Here is a 27,673-nt window from a genome sequence, read left to right as displayed (position 1 = left end):
ACTTTTTGGTGGAATTGGGTCTAAGACAATATTTGAGTCGTCTACCAAACTGTGCTATAAGCTGGACTGGAGTATTAAGCATGGAAGCGAAAAAGATTTTCATGAATTTAAATAAAAACAACTGACTTAGTCCACTTTCATAATAAACAGAAATTTATTTTTGTTTATCGACCAAAAAAACAACAAAGCCTAACGGTAAAATTTCTGCAGATTCACCAAAATTGACTTAGATTACTATTAATTAGAGTGATGAAATGCCAATTATGAGCTTAACTCAATTTTTTTAAAAACTTGACTTAGTCCACTTTCATAATCAAGGGCACAAGTAATGATCATTGACAAACCATTGATACAAGTATTGACCATTGAGCCCAACTAACATTTTTCCTTCCGAGTTTCGAGCAAAAAGGGCTATTCGCACCTATAAAGCTGGTATACTACCCACGGTAAAAAATTATCAGTAAACGCTGATATTTATACTGCTAAGAAACTTCTTAGCAGTATCTTATAGTGGGATTATAGGTGTGATGAGAAAATTACCTATAAGCACACTATAACGATGTCGAGAAGCGTTTAATCCTATAGGAATCAACAACAGAGGTCATAAGAAGCTTCTTATCATCATAACAATTTTATTCTTATAAAGCTTTACAGGTGTACAAAATGTAGCATCTGGAAAGGTTTATAAAAGCTTCTCGATTGTTCTTTTAAGGACGCCAAAATATGTAGTGTTTTAATAAACTGCAGTACTGCACCATTTTTATTGAAATTTATATTCAGGTAAGTGCGTTATGTTTTATTGATTGTTTTTTAAAAGTGAAAATAAAATACAAATACATTAACCAATTAAAAAAAAAACTATATTTTATTTATTTCAGGGGAAATAACAATTGGTTCCTCACTTACATTGCTCTCACTGTACTATTTATCCAAGTGAAGAAAATGAATTGACCATTGTCCAACAAAACGATGCCAGAGTTATCCATAGAACAAAACTTGTGATGGCGAAACAAATTTCACCCAAGGCGCAATGATAACAATTGGTAATTCAAATTATTTGTGTTTCAATTATTCTGCCGAAGCTCAACTTATACCTACGCTGTGTCATGGGCACCAAACAACGAATTTCAGTGCCGCGTCGCAATTCAGGCAGCACCAGTAATGGTGGTTGTGCTAGTGGTAGCTTCAAAGAAGCTCAAATAGTATTCTACGAATCGAAAATTCATCCGAAAGAATCATCATCAAAACTAGCCCCCCTTTCTGTCTTGCAAACTTCACAAGTCACAAAAACCTCACAAGATGAGGAAATGCCACACGTCGTCGTGGAAGAGAACCCAAACGCTAAATTAAAGCTATCAATCGCTATCAAACAACCCAAGTTAAAAGAGGTAAGTGGATTTATGATCTTTTCCAGAGCTCGTGGTATTATTCATACTATCCTCCACTTGATGTTAGTACATATAAAAAATCAAGGCTGCGGCTGATGCTTCTGGTGTTGAAACGGAGGCACAAGTTAAAGAAGCAGCAGTATCATCATCTCGGCTTGACTGCTGTTTCTGTGATGCTGACATTGTGGTGACGTCGATGGTTTTCTTCGAGGGGACAATTTGTTTTTTAATTTTTATTACTTGCACTTTCATTACTTGCACTCTCATGCTTCGAACGAACAATACAAAATTGCAACAAAAAAAATTAATGAGTGCGTTCAACCAGCCAACATAAAAGCTATCGGATAGCTTTTTGTTGTTGTAAGCAAAGCGAGAGGATTTATTTTGAATAAAAAATATGATGTTTTGTTATTATAATTCACATAAAAGTATTCTCAAATTTGTTGGTGGTTGACAGTTTAACAATAACTAACAATAAATCATTCCTATATTTGTTAAAAAACCCAACAAAATTCTAGCATGACAATTCAACAGTATTTTTTTGGCATAAAAACAATAGTTAACTATTGTTGAAAAAATAACGTACCTCCAATAGGTGATTGAACGCACCCATTAATACTATTTAAACTTCAAATTCGCCAAACTTCCTTTTTTGTTTGCTTTTTGTTGATGCTGCTGTTTTGCAAAATCTAAAATTTAAACTCTTGAAACTTCCACAAAGCGAATGCAAGCTCACTCAGGTGCTACTCGGCAGACTGTTATCCCACCACCAATGAACCAGATTCATCACATTCTACAAAACCCACACATGCATATGAGTGGACAGACACCGCACCTTTGGATCCTTTTGTGGCATATAGAAATAGATCGACACCAGTCGCTGCCCATCAAACTACAAGAACTAAAGGAGTTCAAGGAAAAAGCAGCAGCAATTCCAACGGAAATAAAAAAAAGAAAAAAGACGGAGACAAGAAAACTGCTGCTGCAAATAAACCATCGACAAGGGTCACCCAATCTCGAGTACCCGAATCTCGAGTACCCCAATCGCTGGTAATCGATCGACACGTAAATCTGCATGGGAGCGCCCTGAAGATCTTCATAACTTCCCAGTTTTGGATCACAATACTTACATACATATATGACTCAGTAAAAAATGCAAAAAGAAAAGCACCGAGGAAATGAAAGAGTTGTTGAAGAAATCGCGCCAACAGAGTGAACTGTTGAAAGTTGAAAGCCAAATTCAGGTAACTATTTACAAAGATTTAATGTTTTTTCTTAATACTGATTGGTTTTTTAAGGTTTCGCAATTACCCGTACCACTATCGCATACCCGTCCGTTGTGGCCAAGCCTTAAATCTCGTCGAAAACTTTGCAAACTTAAATGATTCACATTAAAAAAACAAAAACACTTACAATCTAAACTTGACATTGTGGAGCGTATTTAAACGCCCAACCTGAAAACCACGCAAAAGCTTGATCGTGTTACAGGGATAGTTGCATCTGAATTTAGGAGTTTAAAAATGTTCTCTGAAAAGAAAGCAATGGCCGCATTTGAAAAAGTTAAAAATGAACTTTCGAAAAATATTCGATTTTGCCATCACGTTTCCAAGGCCAAGAAATAAAGACGCACAGGCCTATCTAAGAACCTCATTTGGATGGAATAAGTTATAATTATTTTGCAACAAGAAAACGTTTTCAGTCAATGAGTAATTTGAGTGGTGGTGAGAAAACTATTGCTGCTTTTTCTATGCATACGTAAGTTCAGAAAAATAAATTGTTAATGTTTGGTTTTAAAAAGTTTTTTCTTTTAAGTTTAAAGTCTAAAAAGTTTTTTCTTTTAAGTTTACAACCTGGCCCATTTTTGTAACATCTATAAACGAGGTCACATCACAATGAACCATCAAACTATCGTCATTTCGCTCAAAGAGAAGTTTTATGTGCATACTGTTGCTTTGTTTGGAATTTCACCAGCTGTAAGTTTTGTTTCTAAAAAATAATTATTGGGATTTGTAATAGAGTTGGGCACTTTAAGGCTCAATAATAGCCATCAGTAAAAATTCTGTTTTGCTATTTTGAATACTTTAAGATTCGAATTTATGCAAAATACTGATGAAATAAATTAAAAACACATTTTCACTAACTTTTTGAAAAAGAAGCAATGCATTTAGTGTTATATTTTAGTCACAAATTCATTTTATAAATTTTACTGATAAAATTTACTGAACAGTTAAATTTATAAAATGGATTTGTGACTAAAATTTAACACCAAATGCATTGCTTCTTTTTGAAAAAAATAGTTAAAATAAGCCCCCAACTTATTCAGTATTTGTAAAATATAAGTTTAAAGCATTCAAAATAGCTAAACAAAATTTTTACTGATGGGTCTTACTAATATCTAGCCCTAAGAGAGAATTCTCTTTCTTTATTTAAAGGCCTCTTAATATTGGCTAAATGACACGTACATGGACATAACAATACCGTTGCCAATTAATTCCAATCCTGGCATGGTGTTCCCTCCCAGAAAATTCACCACCGTTCATGATGTAGCTCGATTTGCAGCACGCATAATTGAAGGAATAATGCAGCACAAAGAAATGCTTGACACGTAAGTTTATTTTCCAATTAAATTTGGATCAAGTTCAAAAAAAATTTTGTACTTCTTTTTCCATTTCAGTGGCAACTTACAACAAGAACGTGCAACATCACGTGAAAAAAAATCAACCTCTGTGCATGGCACAATACTATCGATTACTTGGTTCATGCCGCAGACCAGGTATTGAACGTGATTCCTAACACTTGTCACAACCAAATGCAGATCCAGATATCATTGTATTTTGTCGGAATCAAATTTACTGTGTTAAGCACCACACAGTGCCAGCGATCGTGACAAACTCTCCGAGAGATAAATAGCTTCACAGATTCTATTTGTTCTCAATGATGCGCCATGTTTGCCGGCCAAGCCACCACCAATTACTCTATTAACGGCTGAACCAATATCACGTTTGGCACTAGATCGTGCCACCAACGAAATATTGACCTTATTGAAAAGGCTGTCATAGTTTTGGCATTGGATGAACCTCTGGTGGAAACTTTTAATGCAAGACAGCATTCTCCTTCGGAGGGCATTGCTGTTGTTCAGTTGCTGGAGAAAATCTATAAAAATATACTTGCAATGGGCGACGCTGATGATAGTGTGCCAAAACATCATTTGCCTCCGCCGGAACGACTTGAATGGGAGTTGGCCTCACAAATTTCACAGCGGATGTCACAGCTGCCATTACTGTCGATAGGTATGTAATGATTCATGCCTATTACAGAAGACGCAGTGACTCAGTCCCCGGGAATCTACTCGATCCGCAACCGAATCAAATTTCAATCAGTGAACTCCCGGGGATGAACTGTATTATCGATCCTCGAAAACACACTTAACTTCTTACCGACATATGTCATTGTTGACACTTACATGGCCAAATGTCATTCTATCACTTCCGCACCGGCGGCTTCGGTAATACGAAATCTTGTGAAAGTGACTCTCACTCCCGCCGCAGTGCATCTGCGTCTTCTGTAATAGGCATGAATGTTTTGAAAAAAATTATATACTTTTGATTCTGTTTAATTATTTGGAAGACAATAATGTAATTGGGGTTAAAGATTCTAGGTGATATCAAAACAGGAGTTTAGTTTGAAAAAAGTCCCCTGGAACTTTTTTACTCAGTAGTAATCTAGGCCACTCTAATCAATATATAATTCCCAACTTAGTTTTGCAGTGATTTTTGTTTCCTTGGGACTTGCATGCTTACCGGGGCTCTTAATGGGCCAAAGAAATGTTATAAGCGGGGCTTCCTCATAATAATTTGATATTGTATAAACAAAACAAAGTTTGTATGCAACGGTTAAGATTTTCCTGGGTGTGTGATAGTTTCTAATATTAGAAAAGCTTCTGAAGCAAGCTGTAGAAGAATAGACTAGCTGTAGATAAATCTTGAGTGAATCCAGAGGCTTATTTCATAACACTATTAGTGTTAAACTTGTAAAGACTTGTAGTAGCAAGCACAAATTAAGTATGGATTTGTAGTTTTCTGTTTCATAAAAGTTTTTATTTATTTGTGGTCCGGTGAAGGCTTCTAAAAAACTACAAATATAACTAAGGGTAACTAAAAAAAAAAAAAACCCAATTTCCTCTAGCAGCAGCGACAAACAAAATATTGTGAGGAAAATTAGTGGAAAATAATAAACATTTTTGGGTTGCGAGCTAAAAGGTCGAGTTTTTGAACCAGCATTAGGCTTTTATAGGTTTATCTGTGTCTATTTTTTGAGAAAATTTAGATACAATGATTTGAAGTTGTGTTTAAAAGATGAATTACTTTTTTTTTTTATTTTAATATTAAGAAAATTTAGTTTCGTGACCAAATTATTATTATGAAAATTTGTGGAAGATAAAAATTACCTTGGAAGATATTAATGGTCTTAGCGTTTAGTTAATCATTCGCAACCAAAAAATGTTGTCTTTGAATTGTATGTATGAGATGACCAAGTTTTGTAGTCTGTATTCTGTTAACAAAGCTCATAATGGAAATCTAAGTCTATTTTTTTAAGATATTGAGATACCATAAAAATGCGTGGCACCAAAATAAAAATAAATAACTTCTTTGAATGCATATTTCAGGAAGATGAATATATAAAGATGCCAGCCAAAACTTTTGTCTCTAACTAACAATGATTTTAGTGGCTACAATATTTTTTGGCATCAGAGTAATTTAAAAAAAAAAACTGCATCGTTATTGCAATTTAACTACAAAATAACTTTCAAATGCTCCCATAAAAGGGAAAACCAAAAAGTTCACTTTTTTCAACCACTTACACCCGAAAATTTCTGTGGATTCTTGATTATCTTAATTGTCTATGAATAAGATAAACCCCAGTTTTTTTAGAAGACACAAAGTGAAAGGTTATGAAAAACTATAAATTTGGCCAATTGGCTTTACAAATTTTATGGAGTTGCTAGGCTATTCATGTTGAATTTTTTAAAGGAGAATGAGCATTTTGGACGTTCGACAGCCATTAATGAAATTGGTATCAAATGAACTTAGGAAAAACTTTTGCTATGGAGGTTTGGCTCTATGTGTTAAGAATGTGAGATATTGCAATATTAATATTCTTAATGCATGGTGTGAAGGCCAAATTGAATTAAGTTTTTATTTTAAATATGAAATATGATGCTGTCATTTTCCCTGAGTCTTAAGACATTAATCTTGAATATAATCGTTTTCAAACGATTCAAACTAATAAAAGATTGAATAACAAAACTTGGGTAATTTTCAAGACCCATTTAGGTATTTATGTTTTCAATATCTACTTTTAAACGCCTTTCTCCAATATAACGTTTTTGAGGTATTCCAATTCATTTGAAAATTTCTCTTACGACTTCGATTAAATTTGATAAACCTAATGGTCTTATTTTTTTTTTCAAAATTAACAAATAGATACAGTAATCATTTTTTAAATTGAAATATATTCAAATTTTAAAAGTTTTTTTTTTATATTGGCATTTATTCTTCTGATAGCCCAACTGACGATTGAAAAATCCGGGCTTAGCAAATAAATATTCTTTTTCAGTTAATCCAAGTAAATGAAAAAAGTACATTTTTCGCTTTCGCTAATGTCACCTTAAACTCGGATGATTTTTTGGGTTCTATGAAAAATCTGAACTTAAGTTCAAATGATGCGTTGAACCTAGCCGTTGGCCCTGTTTTCTTCTCGGAAGGGGAATATCATCTTACTTTTTATTACATCTTGAAAGAGCTGAGCTTTCTAAATTTGTATAATTTCAACCATTTATTTTGTTATTTGTGTTGCAGGCAACAGCTGATTCGCAAGAAAACTACAAAAGCATCCCGAAACTATTGCAGCACTATGCCAGATTGTTGTGTCCTCAAAGGAACCTATAATTTCCGTCAACGTTCGGAGGTTTTGTTAAAACAGCTTTTGGGAAAACAGCGCGATTGGAAAGTAGAATTAAAAATGCAGAGTTTCTCTCCCCTACATAACATTCATCCATTTTTTATTAATTTACAGGATTAAACAAGGAATGACCAATGCACTTATGCAGGAGCACAAAAAATCCGTTCGCAATGTCATTACGCAGTTTATTGGTTTATTTGTTTCGCCATGAAGCTGAAAAGAAGGGATAATGGATTCAAGAGGTCTTGCAATTTGTTTAGCTGATCCAAGACAAAGTGAATTGGGTGCTTCATTAACCGATGTAGCACTAGAACAGTTTGTCGCACACATGGAATCTATTGTTAAAATGTTTGCTGCTGCGATAACTGCTACCGAAACCTGTCTTAATTTGAATCTATAAAATGCTTATGGGTATCACCTATTTGGTGCTATTAGACACAAAACTGCTGAATTGATTTACTAGAAGCCGATTGCTACGGTTATTAACTCTCTCCAAGCTTTTCTCGTCCAGGACACTGATAAGGTAAGACTATTTCAAGCGTATATTTATATTTTTCCCAAAAATTTAAATATTCTTATTAAGATTTCATTTAAGCTGTTGCAATTTTGGAGAGCGTGGCCGACATGGCATTTGCAACAAATATTTGGAAACTCTATTGAATATTTTAAAAGTGAGCATCACTCTTATGTCGTTTTCTTTCACTCCAATGAGAGTACCCTTTTAGTACTTATTTTTGCACTTTTGAAGGTTTTGTGTTCTTTTACGCCACAAAAGTGTAATGTCGTTTTCTATTGACTTTTGAGATTTTTGTGTAAAATTCTCAGATTTTCCACTGCAAATAGAATATGAAATCTAGTTTTGTAATTGTGTGCGAAATCTGTGCGTATAAAAAAAATAAAACAACAACAAATGTTCATACAAATGTCAAACAGAGGAGTGTGTGTGAAAGTGCGTGTGTTTGTATGCGTGAATCTTGATAAAAATCCAGAATCAGATTCTTGAATCTCAGATTCATTTTTTTGTCATTTTTTCGAATCTCAGGACGCAAATAGATCATGAAATCTGAGATTTTACCACTATTTCCCCTCTTCACCCCCCCTTTCAGCTGTCAGATTCACAATTCTCATTCTGAGATTCGTCAATAGAAAACGACATAAAAAAAAATTACTCCGGAGTAATTTTAGTACTACGGAGTACCCCGGATTTACTCCACATTTTTAGTCAGATTTACACCGATTTGCACACGGACTTGCACACACACTTATGAATTTGAAGTTTGACATTTTAAAATTTTGTTTGAAAATTGAAAAATGCGAAATGTTTTTCTTTCCAACTCTTTTGTTATTAACAAAAACAACCATTATGAATATATTTTCTACTGTATTATATTCCGCCAGATATATTTCTTCCATTTTTTTGTTAATTCTTCACTTTTTCCAAAATGAAATTGAAAACCGAATAAAAAAAATTTTCAGCCAGTGTTCTTCATCAATAAAACAAAATCCTGTGCCATATAACAAAAATATCCCATTTTTTTCTGCGTTGATGGGATATTTTTATTTTACAATATATAAAATCGAACTAAGGGTGTGTGTCAGTTAGGCTGCAAAAAACCGATCAGAAGCATAATGAAAAATATACCAAATGTAAAACTAAGTCCGCTTCAACACGAAGACGCAAAGCGAGACGCACATAAGAGCAAGGGAGAAATAAAGTTCGAAAAAAGGGAGGGAAGATTTTCTACCGTGAGTCTCCGGTAAACTTATAAACTTATCAACGATATTATTATGCTTCATATGTTGTTAATATTAATTTTTTTTTAATTCAAAAAATGTTTTTCCTAGGCCTGTTATCACTATTTTTTTTCAAGACAATTATCCATTTTAGCCTTGTCACACACACAATTACAAACAAAATAAAATTACTCTCATTATGTTCTTTCACTCCAGAAAAAGGAGTAAAAATTTAGAGTACTCCTTAATAGAGTGAAAGAAAACGACATTACATGAATTCAATTGTTCGTAATGCTTCCAGTGGTGGAGATGAAAAATATGCCGCTGATACCACCTTTACTGGAAAGGAGAATAACATGCTTGTTTCTTGGAGGAAACATCAAGTGTAGTGTACTTTCTTATCCAGGTAAATTTTCGATCAATAACATTCCCAAATCAATTAGTTTTTTCATCCCTTGTTTTTTGTTTATAGAACATTTCCTGGTGTAATGGTCAAGTTGAGCATGAAGTTGATTTTGTACAGAAAGCAGCTCGTTATCACTCGTTTAGTTCGTAGAGACTGCAATCTTCCAAATAAGACAAAATCTGAAGCCTTTCTTCACGAATTCTCAGCCCAATGCAAGTGAACTGACAACAGTATATGATTCTGCTCGAAAATTATTTTGGACAATGAACCAGGTCAAGGATGTGCTGGTAAATTGGAAGTGTATTTTTTTATAAAAATAAAAATTGAAATAAAAAATTTTATAAATAATTTCTCGTTTTTTATTTTATTTGTTTTTTGTATGCTCCCTCCTGGTGGGTATTGAATAGGCCTATTATGCTTCCAATAAGAATTCTGTGGTAGGCTTATAGGAGCGAATACCACTTTCGGCTACTGATGAGAAACTTTACAGTAGTCTTACAGTGTACTTCTTCCCACAGTTATAGGATCGAATACCACTTTCGGCACTGATGAGAAACTTTACAAGAGTATTTCATCCTACTTCTCATAGGTTTAATAGGAGTAAAAAAAGGGGGCCTTTTTGATGATAAACAGGGTTATATGAGTCTTATAGGTGTGAAATTAGTGATGACGAGAAGCTTCTCACCATCGTTATAACATCAAAATTGTTAGTTGGGAGGTTCGCTTTTGTGTCACCCCAGAGTTGGTGTCTTGAATTAAAGTCACCACAGATAATAATGTAATCATAACCATTAAGGCTACTCAAGAGATCATTGACGGCTGTTACCAGCTTAGGACCAATGTTACAAGGAATATAGATGGAGACTAATGCCAAAGTCTTGTTGATATTTTGTACACAGACAGGGATAAGTACGATAGTAGCTGAGATATCGTTGTTTAAAAAATATTTAGGAAATGCTTTGAGGTTATTTTGCAACAAAATACCGGTGCCGCGGCCACAACCGTTGTTAATAAAATCATAGTTCGTATTAAAGCTGATTTTTTTATGGCTTTTAAGACATGTTTCTTGGATTAATAGAGCCACAGGTTGGGTGTCTTTAAGAAGAAGCTCAACCTCAATTTTTTTGTGGCTAGATTTGAAAGAATTAACATTAACGGAGATGATGTTGATGTTCATGGAGTGAGAGAAGCGAGAAAGGCCAGATATGCTGCTGGCTTCTGGGATTCCTCCAATTTTAAAAATGAGGGCCAGAATTTTTTTATGTTTGAAAACAAGACGTTGAATGGGAGTCCAAACAATTTGTTTGACTCATTAAGAAAGTCGGCAATGACATTGCTGCCAGAATCGAAGGTTTGAGGGGAGGGCCCTGGTATTTGAGAGGCCATTTAGCTCCACCGATTGCCTCAGCAAAGGTTTTATTTGCTTGAACCGCACTATTTGTTTTGTTTTTGTTTGTTAAGTATTCAGTCCTTTTGGGACAGTTTTTAAAATCTGCTGGATGCCCAGTGGCACCACAATTGACGCAAGAGGCCACCGAACTTTCAGTCTTGGGGCCAAGATCTCATTCACCCTCAGCATGGGGCTTTAAACATTTGACACACCTTGCCAAGTAGGAACAGTAATTTGACAGATGGCCAAAACGTTGGCACCTGAAACATTGGACGGCACCAGAGCCTCGGACTGAGTCCCACTTAATTCTGTGACTCATTATCGATTTCATTGCTTTCAATTTGATCAAGCTTTCCCTACTGTCCAAAACACAAAGGAATAAGTCCAAAGTGAAATTGTTCTCTTTGGACCATTTAGTTTCGAAACGCTTCACGTCGACAACGAGAGACGGATCTTTAAAGATGATACCCGCCTTAACCTCTTCAGGAGTAAACTTACAAGAAATCCCTTTTAGAACAACGTTAAATTTTTTGAACTCCCTAGGAGTGAACGAGTGACCATTGATTTTTGAACTTTTAAGCAGGTTTAGAACAAGGGCATGCAACTCAACATCTCTTACCTTAATTTTTAAGCCTTTACGTCTACAATCTATTTCAAAATCCTTAGGATCAGCATTCGCTTTTAGCATAACCTCTGTTACATATATGTAAGTAATTTCACCAGTGTTGCCACTTCCAAACAAAATTTGCGCAGTAGATCCATAAAAAAATGCAGTAGATTAAAAAAAATCGCAGTAGATTTCATTTAACAATCAAAATACCCGTATGTTGAGCTAACAGTCAGAATACTTTTCTTATTACAACCAAACTCATGTAAAGAATTTAAATTAAGCATTTGTACTTCCTTTTAGATTTTTTTTTTTTTCACAAATATAGGCTCTATCTGTTGGGCCAAAAATACTTTAAACAGCGTTAATCTTGGTGTTTTGCAGCTTTTTAGAGCTGGTTCTGAGTTAAGAGCAGATTTTGTACATTTCAACACAACTTATTACAAAGTTTATTATTTCCTTAAAACGCTTGGAATTTGATTTGAAGGATCAGCAGCAAAGTTGCAACGCTGCTCTCCACTCTGTATCTGTTTAACAATACTCTGCAATTATGTCTGTGTTTGTGCCTGGCTACACGGTGATTTTTCAATCGCCTAAGCAGTGAGTTTGTGCCTGGCTACACAGTTATTTTTCAATCGCCTATCCATTCAGGTTGTGGGCAAGAGGGGTGAGGATTTTCCTCTTTTTGACATTTGTTCCCAGAAAATGTGAATTGGAACGTGATTGGGCACAACACTGTGTGGCCAGGCACTTTGTAGGCAAGAGGGATGAGGAGTGAAGGGGGAAGATGCTCACGAAGGGAACTGAATTTTCTGAGGGCAGTACAGTTCCATTCCTAAATTTTTCCTCTTTTTGACGTTTGTTCCTAGAAAATGTAAAAGTGGAACGTGATTGGGCACAACAGTGTGTAGCCACCGCATGTGATTTTTCAATCGATTGAAAAATCACTGTGTAGCCAGGCACTTTGCTATTGCTTTTGCTAGGGATGAGTAATTTCAAGAGTGCATCAACGATATTTTTTATCAAACCAGAAAATATCGATGATTTTATTAATCGTTTTCTTTTAAGGCATGTGCACATGTTCTGTAACTGGATATAGATGTTGAAAAACATTTATCGCCAGTGATAAAGTTAAAGAACAGGGACCCGTTAGTGATAAAAAAATTTCAAAAATAAAAAAAAACTCTTGCAGAGCATACATTTTTTACAGACGTTTTGTATGGGAGCTGAAATCTAGCTCGATCTGGGTACAAGGCTTAAATCAATCTTAAGTTGTTTGAAAAATAGTGACAACCTATTTCAGATTAAATATCTAGCCGCGGGTAAATTTTTTAACATTTATATGGATGTGAATACAAATTTATCTTTGGTGAAATTTATACATATGTCTGAATTGGGATTAATTTTACGAGGCTAAATTTTTTTTTTGATCCAAAACAAAAGAATTAATGCTGTTACAAACACTTATAAATCTTAACAATACTCCGGAAACACGTTGTTCTGTGAATTTCATTTTTGATTATCTACCATTCACTAACAATTTATATGAGGCTTGTTATTTTTTTTCTTTATCTATATAGATTTTGAACAAAAAAAACGACATCGAGATATTTGAAATCAAAACAATTTACATGTTAAAAGCAGCAAAAACTTTATCTTTATAGATTTTTGAAAAATCCAGATAATTATCCAGTTTTTATTTTCTCTCGATAAAAACAGACGTGCCAAGGCACTTTATTTGTAGTGTTATAGGGTTTTTATACAGAAATATATAAAAATATTAACAACAAAAAAAGCGGAGAAAATGGGGTTTGAAAAACGCTCTCATCGAAAAAATAAGCGAAATTTTGTTTGACATGATTGCATTGAAATGGCAATATTTCGAGATATACGCAATGCACTTTTCATATAAAAGTCTTAAATGGATTCTGATAAGATATTTGAACAAATATATACATAAAATTACCAAAGTTTGTTTCGAAAAATTAGAAATAAAAATAAAAAAGTTTCCACGTTCGATTTTTAAAAAATCGAAAAAAAAAAAATAAATATGGCTACCTTCAAACGCTTATAACACAAGAACGGCGCAAAACTAATGTTAATGGTCATGGTCTTAACCCTAGAATGCATATATACATATTTGTTTACTTATTTCAATCTTTTGTTAAAATAGGACATACATTTTAGTATAAGTTAAATAAAAGACATTAGTTCACATATTAAGTATCGAAAAGGTTAAATACATTTTTGTTTTGTTTTATTTGATTTTTTTTTTAAGTTTTAAAAATAGATTTTATTAAATAATTAATTTTTTGGGTTTAATATATTTCCGATTAATTTTTTTCATAGGTAAGTAGGTATACATAAATGTAATATGTAAATTATTTTAATACAAATGTAAATTTTCCACTAGTATTAAATGAAAATATTTTTTTTTTTTAAGTTGTTATGTTTCAATAAATAAATAAAAACACTTGAATTGATATTTTTGTTTTCAATTTATATATATTTGGTTTGATTTTGATTCATACACAAAGAAATTTGGAAATGCGACTTTTTTTTGTCATGACCCCTGTTTTTGCTTTTTTTGCGACCAGCCTAAATTTCCCAGCGGCAACACTGGACATAGGCTACCCAGAAGAAGTGGAATCAAATTAGCAAAAACAACTTTAAGGAATTTTTTTTGTGTTATAAAATAAACAATAATAACAAAAGATAAGTAGTTGATAAGATAAAGGGTTAAGTCCACTCTATGCATGGTATCTATAAAAAGACACCATGCACTCTATGAATCATTTTTGTTTTTGTGCTAAAAGTGGTTATTTTTTTCCAGAATGAAAATCCAACTTCCAACTGCTCTCCTCAAAAGTTGGATTTTCAGACTGAAGCGGTTATTGATTGCGGCCACAGTTTTCAGTCATACAATTTTATTTCATCGGTACGACCACGTCGTACGATACAAAGTGAAAAAGAATTTTAAACTTCAAGAGACAAAAACCCACCTACGCGAAAAAGTAAACTCTGAAAATAACAAAATTGAAGCAGAAAAAGGTACTTCTACCATATTTTAAAAACAAGCAAACAATTTGAAACCCAAATTCTTTCCAGATAGGTATCCGGAACAATGCAAGAGCAACAAGAAAAATCTGTTCCAAATTTTAACCTTGCTCCCAAGAAGATTAAAATAGCTAAATCGATTAAGCATGTAAATTATTTATGCGATAATCAGCTAACTTTTCTTGAAAAACATGAACTCTCTGATATTTGTATTATCGCCTCCGATGATGTCGAATTCCATGCTCACAAAATTATTTTGTCAGCTGGAAGTGATTTTTTTCGAACTATGTTTAACGGTGCTCTTATGGAATCAAAAGCTGTTCAGGTCAAAATCAAAGAAGTAAATGGTGATATCTTAAAACTTATTCTCATTTTTATTTATACTGGAGCTATTGATCTGCAAACCGACACAGTAGAGGACATCTTGAGAGCAGCTAAATTCTTTCAAATAAAAGCATTGATTGAGGAGTGTTACAATTTCATGTTCGAAGAATTGGATTGTAGCAACTGTTTGGGCATAGTTTTGTTCGCTGATCAACATGACTTAAAAGAGCTTCATGAGAAAGCAACTCTATTTGCTATTTTGAATTTTGAAAAAGTGGCAAATAACGACGAGTTTCTCCAACTCACTGGGGATCAAATCGATATGATAATTTCTCATAAAGACCTTTATGTGGAATCGGAAGAAACTGTCTTTTTGAGTCTGATGAAATGGATGGAGCATGACAAGCCTAATCGTGAAAAAGATGCCTTCAAATTGTTTTCGCATGTTCGATATTGGTCGTTGAGTTCCAATTTTATACAACAACAGCGAGACAAATTGCCCAAACAAATTGAATGCTTGCTTATGATATGCGATTGGCTTGCATGGCATCTGGCACCAAATAGTTCTGGACTGGAGTCCAGGGAGTTTTCCAAAGATAAACTTGTTGTGATCGTTAAGGATCAGATGCACACTTATAATCCAAAGCTGGACACCTGGACATCTGAAACTCTTCCAGGGTTTCCATTGTCATTCGATAAAATACTTGAAACAAATAATAAGCTTATTGTTCAAGTAAATGATTCTTTAAAGTGCTATGATTTGCAGTCAAAAGAATTAACTAGTCTACCTCAATTGGATATACCTAGATCAGACTTTGGATTAGCTATGCTGAACCATGAGCTGTATGTCGTTGGTGGTTTAAGTACCGGCAAAAAGGCTTGGATAAGGCTTATGGATAAATTTAATTTTTCTTTAAACGAATGGCAAACTGTATCTCCTATGAACGGAAAATTTTTCTATCCTAGTGTAGCCGTTGCTGATGGGCTTTTGCACGTTGTTAATGAAGAAACTAATTTAATTCATTGCTTTAATCCTCATTCTAATGAATGGACTCACAAAAACCTTCCACAGAACTCACCAACTTCAAATTATTGTTTCTCCAATGTTAAAGAAAAACTTGTTATTGTTGGAGGTCAACTCTGGGACAACCCGATTTCTAACTCTGTTTCAATATTATGTAATGGTTTATGGAATAAGTGTGAAATGAGGCTCGCACTGTCTAAACCTAAATGCACATCTTGGAATAATCGACTTATAATATGTGGAGGATATGACAATACTAATACTCTTCAAAACTTCATTCAAGAATACAATCCCGAATCAAAGAAATTGAAAACTTTGGCTGCGTTGGATCATTTCAATGATAGTTATGATATCATTACAATACCAAACAGAAACACTTAATTGTTATTTAATTTTTTTTTTCTCAAAATAAAATAAAACTGCAAAATCATGTTTTTGTTTGTATAATTTTTATCTATATATTGCATTCGGATTCTAGAGGTTGCCTCTAACTTTTTCTTAATAAATTTACAGGGATTAGCAAAGCATCTGAAACTTTTCCAGGCTTTCCATTGTCAATAATTGAAAAATTACTTACAACTAATAACAAGCTTATTGTTAAAATAAATAATTCTTTAAAGTGCTATGATCTCCAGTCAAATGAACTAACTTATCTACTTCAATGTGATATGCCAAGATAAGGCTTTGGATTAGGTGTTCTAAATCATGAGCTGTATATCGTTGGCGGTTGCTATGCTAACTGTTCTTGGAAGAGGCTTGTAAATAAATATAATTTTTCTTCAAAAAATGGCAAGCTGTCGCTCCTATGAACGAACCACTTTGTAGTCCTCTAGGTACTGTTGCAGGTGGACTTTAATACGTTATTTGTGGTGAAAATGGTAAAATCAATTGCTTTAAACCTTATTCTAATGAATGGAGTTTTATATATATAGACTCGACTCCTCTTCGGTCTTCGGTGGATCATTTAAATGGTGATAATTATGATATCATAAGTATACCAAATGCAAAGATTGATGTTGCTTTGAATGGAACTTAATTGTTACTTGAATTTTTTTCTTTTTTATGGAAAAGCTTTTTTCTGAAAGGGAAAATGGTTTCTATGACTTAATTAAATAAACTTATATAGGTGAGGTCTTTCTTTTAATATAAATTTAAAGACGAAAGTATAAGTCACAATCAATAATCTTCCTAGAAATAATGAAATATAAAAAAAAATAATTAATATCGTTTATTAAGTTTATTTCCACAATCATATCACTCCAACAAGTAATCTATTCTTCGGTGTACAATTCTCAGGACGTAATCGTGTCAATATCACCTCATAGCCAGCTTCTTCGGCATGAAGTTTCCTATCCGAATCAACAATGTCCATACACATTTGCCCTTGGAACGTTGTCTCTGGCTTACAATTCAATGTTCCCAATTCGTGAGCTTGATCTGCAGCATGAGCTATGTGCAAAAAATCTCTTTCGCTCAATGCCGATTGAAATCTCTTGCTCAAAGGATACTTTATGTGTGGCATTGGCTGAATCGATCCATAACAACACGGACAACAAACAAATTTAGCCCTGCTCCGAATGCACTGATTCAGGACAATATCAGTGGCTGTCCCACACGCATGCAAAGATGTCCCAATATCAAAGATACCCTCGAAATAGTCAATGTTGCATTGATAGAAGAGACAGTTAGTTAGACCCAACTCTTCAGCTCGGGTTTTGGCCTTTTGCAGTGATATTGCTTTGTTCTCGAGAAATATTACCGAACACTTGGGCAGTGTTAGGGCCAACAAAATACCCAAATGACCAGTTCCACTGCAAAAGTCTATAATTCTATCGCCATCTTCAGCCAGAGATTTGACAGCATTCGCTACATTCTCCAGTTGCTTTCGTTTTCTATCCAGCCGCTCTTCAGGCAGCGCACTAGTTTTACTTTGGTCTGGCTCGATGGCATTCCAATCGATTGGCATATCGTAAGCAACATCGGTGTCGCTCGAGAACTCGATTTGGAGCGGCGACAGTTTCTCCAAACTCGAATCGATTTCACTCTGCTCGGTGAAGATTCTATTGCGGGGTTTGTAGCGTTTCGGATCGCTCTTGTACAAACTTGTGTGCTCGTACTCGGGCATTTTGTACGATGTATGCGTTTTCTTTGATATGTTAATCTCAGGGTATAGTTCCTCCAAAACTTGCTGACATTGTTCGTCTGTGGATTCAATCTTGAAATGAAGAAAAATTGATTAGAGCCATTTCAAGTGGAAACTTGTTGAAGTTGTTTACATAAAAACTATTTACTTTAAATAAGAACTACACTTGTTGCATTTTCGATTTTCTCTAAATTTGTTTTTGATATCAAATAAAATATTAAATACATTTTTATTGGAAATTATATGAAAATAACAAAATCAAAAAATTATTTCTTTACGAATGCAGAATCTTTTTGAAACTTTAAAAACTATAAAAGGTTATGTGCCCCTCTTCGCCTATTCGTGAAATACTTGTTTTATAAAGATACAAAATTTGAAAGAAGAAGGTTTTTAAAGGACAAGAATTTTAAGATAGATTTTGAAATTTTTTAAAGACGAATATGGAGAATTTTTATTTGATTGCGATGGATGGTTCCAGAAATATAAATTTTTCATCTGGAGAATTAGACTGGGCCATTTGGAAAAGAAAGATCCTAGATCTTTTGGATTACCATGAAAGGTATCCAATCCATTACCATCGAATGCCTCAGAAACATATGCTAGGTTAGGTTAGGTTGAACGGGGTGATAATCCGACAAGTCGAATCATCCCACTCGGATCTCGATTTTGTTCTTAGAAAGGATCGGCCACAGATTTCTTGAAACCCAGTTCATCTGCCCTATATATCACGATGTCCTGGGACCCATCGAAGGGTAACTGTGTTTGTTGTGCTTATGCCGACATTTCACGAGTCGATTTTAGCTGTGCGGCGAAGCTTTTCGACTAAAGTGACAATCCCCATAGAAAAATTCTAGTCGACTTAAGCCGTACGACAAATCGTGCGGCTAAAATCAAACTCGTGAAAAGTCGGCATTAGGGTCAACTAGTTTGGACTTCGTGACAACTGAGGAAATGGCTTTAATTGCAGCCTGGCTATCTATGAAGATATCAATTGTTAGCAATATAGAAAAACACTTGGTAATATATACTAATATTGTAACTATTTATATTAAAATCAATCACGTAGCTTTGTTATAATGTAGTAGAACAATATGAATATGAAAATTAAATTAAATTATTAGCTTGTTAAATAAAGACTTGTATTCTTGAACGTATATAACAATTTGGCGACGAACTCAATTCGTAATTATCAAAACAACATTCATCTTTAAAAAAATGACGACTGATCCCAAGATTCTGGAATTTCTCAAACTCCAAAGCAAACTTTTCCAATCAATCGTCAGGGAAAAGAACGAACACCGAGGCCAAGAATTCACAATGCCCCCTATGCGGCATAAGAGGCATTTCCAAGTGCCCCATACGGAAATTCCCCGCGTGGGGCAGTTGAAATGTGACCCGCAGTATAAAATATAGACTATAAAGGATGGTGGGGCATGGTGTGGGGCCATTTCATCGGATAGAGGGTATTATGGACCACCTAAAGTACAAGGAAATCCTAAGTGGACATTTCTACAGGATAACGATCCAAAACATAAGACTTAGTCTGTGAAACAATTGCTATCCGTCCAAAAAATCGGTGTTATGGAATTGCCAAGCCAGTCCCCAGATCTGAATCCTATTGAGGACTTGTAGAGTGTCGTGGGAAAAGCGATTAACAGGTCTGATACCTCAAATTTGGACAAACTTTGGCAGGAATTTCGACGAGCTTGGTACTCAGTACCTTTTGAACGATTTCGGAGTCTTGTTACGTCTATTAACCGCTGGTTTTATGCTGTGATAAATAATAAGGATTACCCAACCAAATACTAGTTATTTTCTTTTAACTGTGTTAAAATTTTTGTTAATTTGTTTTTGTTTTTAGGAAATGTGCTATTTATTTTGTCCTAAAAAACATGAGGTGTATTAATGATTTTGTTGTTATTTTTTGTTAAAGAATTCAATGTACTTAATTTCGTTTTTAATAAATCAAATATATCTGTGTTCTTACTTCCTCATTAATAAAACAGCTCTTTTAAGTTAAAAAAGTGCGAAAAACTTTCTTTTTAGAAATTTTAGGGTACATGTGCTATTTATTTTGTCGCCACTGCCTTGTATATAGAAACTATAGTACTATCATGAATTCGATCGACTGAAGCGCCGTCTGGTTCAAGGGAGCGGACCTAATCCTGGAATGATTTAGGCAGGAGTGGGGGACTAAGAATAATCAGATAATGAAGGAGTCACCAAAATATTGGAATATTATTTAAATATTGGAATATTATTTAAATTTTCAATTTAGGGGGAATGTCACTATTTAGCTTTGTAGATAGAGGGAGATAGAAAGATGCATAAGTAGAAATGGAAATTGTTTATTAAAAATTGAAAAAAAAAAACTTAAAACGTACAACCACGGTTGTCCAATGTCCATAAGTAAAAATTATTATTTTTATGTAGTTAAACAGATTAGATTCTAAGAACTTATTTTGTTTTCAAATAAATTTAAAAAATTGTAAATAAATACATAGTAGATATTTGTTTTTTAACCAAGACAAATATATAAAGTCTTATATGATAAATAGTAATAGCAAAAATATTTAAGTTTCGTAAAAGAGTTATAAAATTCCCCCATCAGATTAATGATGTCCAGAAACATTTAATATTTTTGAATTTCATTTAGATTCAGTTTTTTGACAGCGAAATTAACAAAACGTAAATTCTGTAGAATATTTGTTTGAATCTTCTCTCTTTAATAAGTGAGAAGCATTTTTAACTTCTTAGAAAATAATGAAACATTAAATTTCAAACATGGTCTCGAAACATTTTATCAATACTTGCAGTGAATGTGGCATAAGATGATTGTATTTAAGTGTATGTATTTCGCGTTTATAAAAATCTGCTTAAATATTTTAGTTAAATTTGACTAATGTGGCAATCACGTTTGAAATAAAATTTAAAAATAAAATTGTATTCTTCTTTGAAAATGTTTTTTTTTTTTTTGTATTCTTCTTTTTTAAATATTTTTTCCTTGTTTCCTAGGTGATTGATGTCGAATAGAATATTTTGTTTTGAAAACTTGAATACATTTTTGTTTTGGAATTTTTGTTTGATATTTTCTTACGCAATGTTGCAACATTTAACTTAACTGTAATTTATTTTATTAATGAAATAATAAAGCGAGTAATGCTATATTATTATTTTATGTACTTTAATACATAAAAACAAAAACTTTTGCTTTCTTAATACAGGGCGCTCTACAACTGATTATTCTAGAAAAGTGGATTTTTTATAATTAAAAATTTGTAGATATGCAATTGTAGGTACATTGTACACATACAATGTAGTTTTTAATTTTTTTTATTTTAAGATTTTTGTTAAATTTTTGAGCTTTTTTATTAATTAAAACGAAAGGTTTAAAACTTGACAAAAATCATAAAACTTAAGAAAACATTTAACATTTTGTTATGCCAAAAACTAATGACCTTCCTTTGAATTTCATCTGACTCGTTGACGCTCCCTTTTATGATTTAGTTTTTAACTTACTTTATAACTCAAAATGATGCAGTTTAAAACTTATTTTTATATTATCAATTTTAATTATAAGGTAAAAACTATACCTAATAAATAATAAGCGATACAAGATAAGTTAAATGTTGCAACATTGCCTTAGAATATATCAAATAAAGGTCCCAAAACAAAAATCTATTCAAATTCGCAAAAATAAATTGTTTGATTTAAATATACTCAAATTACTATCACCTAGGCAACAACAAATAAACAAAGCGTTGTAAACAAAAAATATTTTGTTTACATTTCTCCTTCCCTATTTCGAAGGTCGAAATTCAAACATATGATTTCGGTTTTTTCTCTTTATCCTTTTAAAAAGATGAAAGTACCTTTCTCCCTCTTACACACGTATTTTATTCCTTCATTCTACTTTCCAAAACTGGAATAAAGCTACTGCAGCGCACCCTAGTTCAAGGAAGCGGACCTAATAAATTCACATTCATGATAGTACTATAGTTTATATATACAATGGCCACTGTACATATGTACATCAATCTCAAAAAAGAAGCTGCTTCGCAAACTGCAAAAACTTCCGCTTGAAAAACACTACCGAAGTTTGGGACTTTCAATTATTTGTTTATGGGAGTGTTATCTGAAAAAAATGCCTGACCCTACTCCTAGGTCTGTTTTGGACCCGTCAGTGAAAACCGAGACGTGATCTGCAATCATTACCCGGTTAGTCTCCCAAAGTTTCCTTGTTATTAAGTCTATCAGCGCTACTGGCTTAAAATCAGTATATCGAAGAGCATAGTCTGTTTGAATGCTACTTTGAACAAAGTTCACTATTTTTTTTATGACCCCTTCCCAATTTTTGCCCTAAGACGATGTTAAGAAGCATAAACAAAAGTTAGATCTAACAACAATTGCGAAAAGAAGGGACGATAGGTCAGAAACTGTTATAAATGGACTACCCTAATGTACAAAAACCCGATTAACGACTTAACTAATTCAGAATTCTTTTAAAACTTTAAAAGCTATATACAAAAACAAAAAAAAAACTCACCTCCTTCATCCACCGATGAATCCGAGGCAATTCATCCGCCGTCACTAAACTAACTGGCATTTGTCCTAAAATCAGTCTGAAGCATGGATAGAGCAACAAATCGGCAATTGTAAATGTGATCCCCTCGGCAAATCGATGCTCGATGCCCAGAGTTTCCTTTGGTGTTGTGCATTCAATAATAACTTTACCCTTTTTCTCTTTCTTCTTATTGGCATTCTCCCTGGCCAACTTGTAAATGTTATGCATTCGCACAGGCTCACCCATATGAGCCTCAAATCTGGGTAATTCCTGTGGCAGTTCGTATACTTTCGACTCTGTGCTCGTCGTCGTCGTTCCCAAAAGAACCTCCTCCAGAGCTTGCAGAATATTAACCTCACAAAAACGTGTCCATATCGAACTCTCTGCTGGTGCCAACAGACAACTCTGTTTAAAGCCCAGCAATTCTCTTCGATCGGAATCGACATTGCGGTCAACAACTTCCCTGCACACAGCACACAATCCAGAAATGAAAGTGTTCTTGTCCTTGACATAAGCAGGTAATTTGAGATCCCTAATTGCTTGAATTGTACTTTTATTCTTACAAATAATTCTATCGTCGTTGAGCTCGTTGAGAGCTTCAGTGTTAAGTCTTATTTTAGCATGTTGGTGGAAGTATGTCTTGACATAATTGAGTTTGATATTGCTGGGAGAGTTCAGGTACTTGTAGACATACAGGGCAATGAACGAGTGCACGGTGGTGTATATTTCGGTTTGGTTATCTCTGTTGATCAATTCGATTTCGACAAATAGTTGATCCATGTTTAAGTTTTTGAAGTTTTTTAGGAAGAAGAGGAAGCAAAAAAAACTTTTGTGGGTGTAGGAAGACTTTAATAAAAGTTTTGGCAGAATAGATTTCTGGTTTTAAATAAAAATAATAAAAAAAAGTATAGAAAGTTGAAACAAAAAGAAATAATTTTTTTGTTTTTGGTTCGTTTAATGGTTTCCCCATTGAATAAGAAGTACAGGAAGGGGTGTATATCACACCTATAGAGTTGGCGAGTGAAGCCACAAAAAAATTAAAAAAAAAAAACAAATTTATATAAACTGTCAAAAATTTTATATAATCTGTCAAATTTCGAGCTCGTTTTCCAGGGGCGAACTCACTCTTATTGGTGATGACAAGGCGATGCAATCATTGACCGCCAATGTTTCAGCTACTCTTGATGATTTTAAAACAATTTTCAGTCTGTTTTTAGTTTAGGAAAAAAAACAGTTTAAAATTCGTATATAATTATGATGAAAAATAGCATTTATACGGAAGTTTCTCACGAGACCAGTTACATTTCTGTTGGCGCCCCTTGAGTGAACAAAATATCTGCACTCCGACCCTTTACCAATACATGTGCATCTGTACAACTCACACTAATAAAAAGCGGCTTCACTTATTTGGATAAACACCCCTTCCTGTACTTCTTATTCAATGGTTTCCCAGATGAGGAGGTTTGACAGATGATGAAGAATTTTTTTTTATGGTGGTGGGATGTGTTCAGGGAGTGAGTTTTGAATATTGAGCAAATAAGTTTGTTCAATGAGGAAAAGGACAGATCAGAAAAGTTTTTTTGAGAAACATCAGAACAGAAAAACAACACATTTTTCATATATCTCCAAACTCAAGAGCAAAAACAGAAAAAATTGTGCTGTTTATGGGTTGGATTGTGGCTGTGATGCTGGGCAGCTGTATGCTCGGTGGAGAAGCTGTGTTAATTTAGTTATATGTACATACCCGTGAAGACTAAAGGCTTGGCCACACCGGAGGGTACGCGGTAGAGGTACAGGTAACGGTACGGGTATTTGTATGGAAAAAATTCCAAACTGACACATCAACGTTCGGGTGTGGAATTTTTTTAATACAAATATCGTTGCCGCTACCCGTACCGCTACCGCGTACCCTCCGGTGTGGCCAAGCCTTAAAGGCTTGACTACACTAGATGGTATGCGGTAGCGAAAGCGGTACGGGTAGCGGTAACGGTACTTGTATGAAAAAATTCCACATCTGAACGTTGATGTATCATTTTGGAATTTTATTCATACAAGTAGACGGTAGCGGTACTGGTACTTGTATAAAAAAAATTCCAAACTGACACATCAACGTTCAGATGTGGAATTTTTTCAATACAATTACCCGTACCGCTACCGCATATACCATCTGGTGTGGCCAGGCCTTAAAAGCTTAACCACACCGGAAGAGTATGCGGTAGCGGTACGGATAATTGTATAAAAAAAATTCTGAACTGGAACATCAATATTCAGGTGTGGAATTTTTTTCATACAAGCACCCGTAACGCTACCGCATACCTTCCGGTGTGGTTAAAGGCTTGGCCACACCGGAGGGTACGCGGTAGAGGTACAGGTAACGGTACGGGTGGAAAAAATTCCAAACTGACACATCAACGTTCGGGTGTGGAATTTTTTTAATACAAATATCGTTGCCGCTACCCGTACCGCTACCGCGTACCCTCCGGTGTGGCCAAGCCTTAAAGGCTTGGCCACATCGGAGGGTACGCGGTAGCGGTACGGGTAAGGGTACGGGTACTTGTATGAAAAAAATTTCAAACCGACACATCAACGTTCCGATGTGGAATTTTTTTAATACAAATATCGTTACCGCTACCGCGTACCCTCCGGTGTGGCCAAGCCTTAAGCCTTTAATACAAAAAATCAAATACAAAAATAGCGCAACGAAAATGTAGCCGAAAATTCCGTTCTGCTTTTCGTTCTGAAGTACGCAGTTCGACACAGCGAAATTGATAAGTCTACATCTCTTTTTCGCACACAAACAGAGTCGCCGCTGGGACATTAATTGTGTGCGGAATAATGATCCTATTGTTTTTTATTTGTTTTTATTTTTCATTTTGTCATATGGTATACCTTTCTGAGACTAGTGTTTAGGTTTATTTTTTATTATTTATATTTTCCGTTGAGATTTCGAAATCATTTCGTTGACCAACGAAAAATTTCGTTTCGCTTCATCTGCGTACTACGCTTGATGAAAAAAAATGTTTATTTTTGGTTTGTAGTGTACAAATTCAAAAATGTGTAATTAAACTGCATCCAACTTCACTACAATCATTTTTTTTTTTTTACTTTGACGTGGGGCTGTCAATTTTGACACATTTCTTTTTACCCGCACGTGTTTATAGTGAGAAACTTTGCCTTTACGTCGCTTAAAAATATATTTTTTTATAATTTTAATATAAAATAAAACCATGTCTGACAAGTAAATTAAAATAATAAATGAATTTAACAATACAATAACTTGACCATTAACCATTATAGATATGCAGTTCCTAACAAACTTCCTGGCAAAACTGTTGCAGTCCTTGCCCATCGAAGGCGTCGAATTCTACAAGACAAATCAGTGGTCGAACAGAAACGCAAAGAGCATCAAAAGCGTTTAGCCAAAAAAAAGGAACACCACAAATTCAGACGTGCCGAGTCGTTTGTTATGAATCACATAAAAGCCGAAAGAACTTCCAACCGCATCAAGCAAACTTTGTTGCATAGCAAAGTGACTAGGGAAGAAGACACAAACGAAAAGCTTTTGCTTGTATTTAGACATGCTGGGTAAAATAAAACAGCCACAAACTTTTAGTATTTATTTTATCGAAATTGCCTTTTTATTTGCAGCAAGAAAGTCTTTGACGAAACAACAAGTAAAATATTCAAAGCTTGGAACATACCAAAACGTCATCAGGCCGTATTCCTAAAGAATAACAAAGAAAACCAAATTCTTCTGAGACTGGCTGAACCTTTTGTCTGTTATGGTTATCCCACAATAGCAACGGTTCGCGAATTGTTATTCAAAAAAGGTTTCGCCATGATTGACCGCAAGAAGACACCAATTCAATCGAATACAATGATTGAAGAGCATCTTGGCGAGAAGGGAATCATTTGTTTGGAGGATATCATTCATGAGATATTCACAGTTGGACCGAATTTCGAAAGAGTTACCTCATTTATTAGTCCATTTGCGGTAAGTTGTGTTTAATTTTGTAGAATTTTAATCAAATTAAAATATGTATTTGTTTGTTTTTTTTTAGCTTGGAAATCCTAAAGACGGTTGGCAGAAAAAGGTTAGTGTTAGTTTCAAGAGAGGCGGAGAATATGGTAACCGAAAAGCAGCCATCAATGAACTCGTCAGTAGGTGCCTATAAGTTATGTTTAGGATTTTTTTAAACGACGTAGATTTTAAGTTAAATAAAAAAAATGTATTTTCTGCCTACAAGACTTTTTATTATTAGGTGTTAATAGGGGAAAGTTAGACTTTTGCTGGGGAAAAATTCCAAAATTTATTTTGACTTCAGGACTCGAAAGACTATCAAAACACGAGTCGAAAACCACATTTTGCACAATCGCACCCAGTCATTTGGCCGCCATTTTTTTTTTTTTTTTTTTTTATAAAAAATTTACTTTATTTTCGAACCTACAGAAAAATAATGTAGGTATGACAAACTTGACGATAATTTAATTTCCTGCAATATATCGTGGGCACAAAGCCAAAACCACGAATCTGCAAAATTGTAGTTTTGAGAAAAACGGCTTCAAAGTTTTGTAAACTCATGCAATCTTATGGAAACTCGTGCAACGGACATTGATATTTAATGCTCTTAGGCAACAAATGGAGGATTGGGATCGAGGCAGTCAATAGAGGGACCGTTAACAAGTAAAATGACGCATTAAAGTAAAAATGTCGCAAAAAGGCAGATTCGCGGTTTTGGCGTTGTGCCGACGATATGTTAAATTGGTTTTTGGTTTAAGAGTTAGGTTGGTTTTGGTTTTTTGAAACATTTAATTTTCTTTTTTTTGTCATATCTTTTTTATTTGAGCTTTTTTTGAAAATTAGTTCGTAGTAAAAGTTTTAAATCTTTTTATTACCTTCATTTATTACATTAACGGTTTTTCGATTTGAAATACCGTTTTCGATCTGTAGACAAAAAAACTTCAAAGTAATAAATAATGCATTTTCAGGACCGTATACCGGAGGTTTGGCAACTTTTAAAATGTCTGCCATGGGTATTTTTATCATCAGGGAGTCCACCGCTACAGGATGCCAC

The 27,673-nt window shown here is 34.2% G+C and overlaps 3 protein-coding genes and 1 long non-coding RNA gene across 5 annotated transcripts; 3 read left to right on the top strand and 1 right to left on the bottom strand.

Annotated features, from left to right (window-relative positions):
- The first annotated feature begins 834 nt into the window (after nucleotides 1-834).
- Nucleotides 835-9,781, top strand: LOC129906461 (uncharacterized). 2 transcript variants are annotated; one of them, XR_008770790.1, is made up of 10 exons: nucleotides 835-2,632; nucleotides 2,687-3,143; nucleotides 3,231-3,361; nucleotides 3,821-3,993; nucleotides 4,063-4,678; nucleotides 7,247-7,397; nucleotides 7,464-7,872; nucleotides 7,933-8,020; nucleotides 9,385-9,489; nucleotides 9,556-9,781. It is a non-coding gene; the product is annotated as an uncharacterized LOC129906461 (long non-coding RNA). The 2 variants fall into 2 exon arrangements; XR_008770791.1 differs by lacking the exon at nucleotides 7,933-8,020 and having other exon boundaries at nucleotides 836-2,632.
- A 4,458-nt stretch (nucleotides 9,782-14,239) lies between these two features.
- Nucleotides 14,240-16,272, top strand: LOC129906522 (kelch-like protein 2). The gene is made up of 2 exons (XM_055982302.1): nucleotides 14,240-14,537; nucleotides 14,599-16,272. The coding sequence occupies exon 2, from the start codon at nucleotides 14,611-14,613 to the stop codon at nucleotides 16,270-16,272; it is 1,662 nt and encodes a 553-aa protein (XP_055838277.1). The 5' UTR covers nucleotides 14,240-14,537; nucleotides 14,599-14,610.
- Nucleotides 16,273-17,109: 837 nt separating this feature from the next.
- LOC129905745 (glutathione S-transferase C-terminal domain-containing protein homolog) lies at nucleotides 17,110-23,559 on the bottom strand. Its single transcript, XM_055981308.1, has 2 exons — nucleotides 22,581-23,559; nucleotides 17,110-18,106 (listed from the first exon to the last, which is right to left on the bottom strand). Exons 1-2 carry the CDS (start codon nucleotides 23,376-23,378, stop codon nucleotides 17,141-17,143), a joined length of 1,764 nt encoding a protein of 587 aa, XP_055837283.1. The 5' UTR covers nucleotides 23,379-23,559; the 3' UTR covers nucleotides 17,110-17,140.
- A 2,176-nt stretch (nucleotides 23,560-25,735) lies between these two features.
- Nucleotides 25,736-26,819, top strand: LOC129905155 (uncharacterized). The gene is made up of 4 exons (XM_055980557.1): nucleotides 25,736-25,836; nucleotides 25,896-26,183; nucleotides 26,247-26,592; nucleotides 26,660-26,819. Exons 1-4 carry the CDS (start codon nucleotides 25,826-25,828, stop codon nucleotides 26,771-26,773), a joined length of 759 nt encoding a protein of 252 aa, XP_055836532.1. The 5' UTR covers nucleotides 25,736-25,825; the 3' UTR covers nucleotides 26,774-26,819.
- The last annotated feature ends 854 nt before the right edge of the window (nucleotides 26,820-27,673 follow it).

This window comes from Episyrphus balteatus, chromosome 1 (assembly GCF_945859705.1).
Source record: "Episyrphus balteatus chromosome 1, idEpiBalt1.1, whole genome shotgun sequence".
Lineage (NCBI taxonomy): Eukaryota > Metazoa > Arthropoda > Insecta > Diptera > Syrphidae > Episyrphus > Episyrphus balteatus.
The sequence above is the reverse complement of the archived record's forward strand: the minus strand, read 5'-3'. Positions and strand labels throughout refer to the sequence as shown.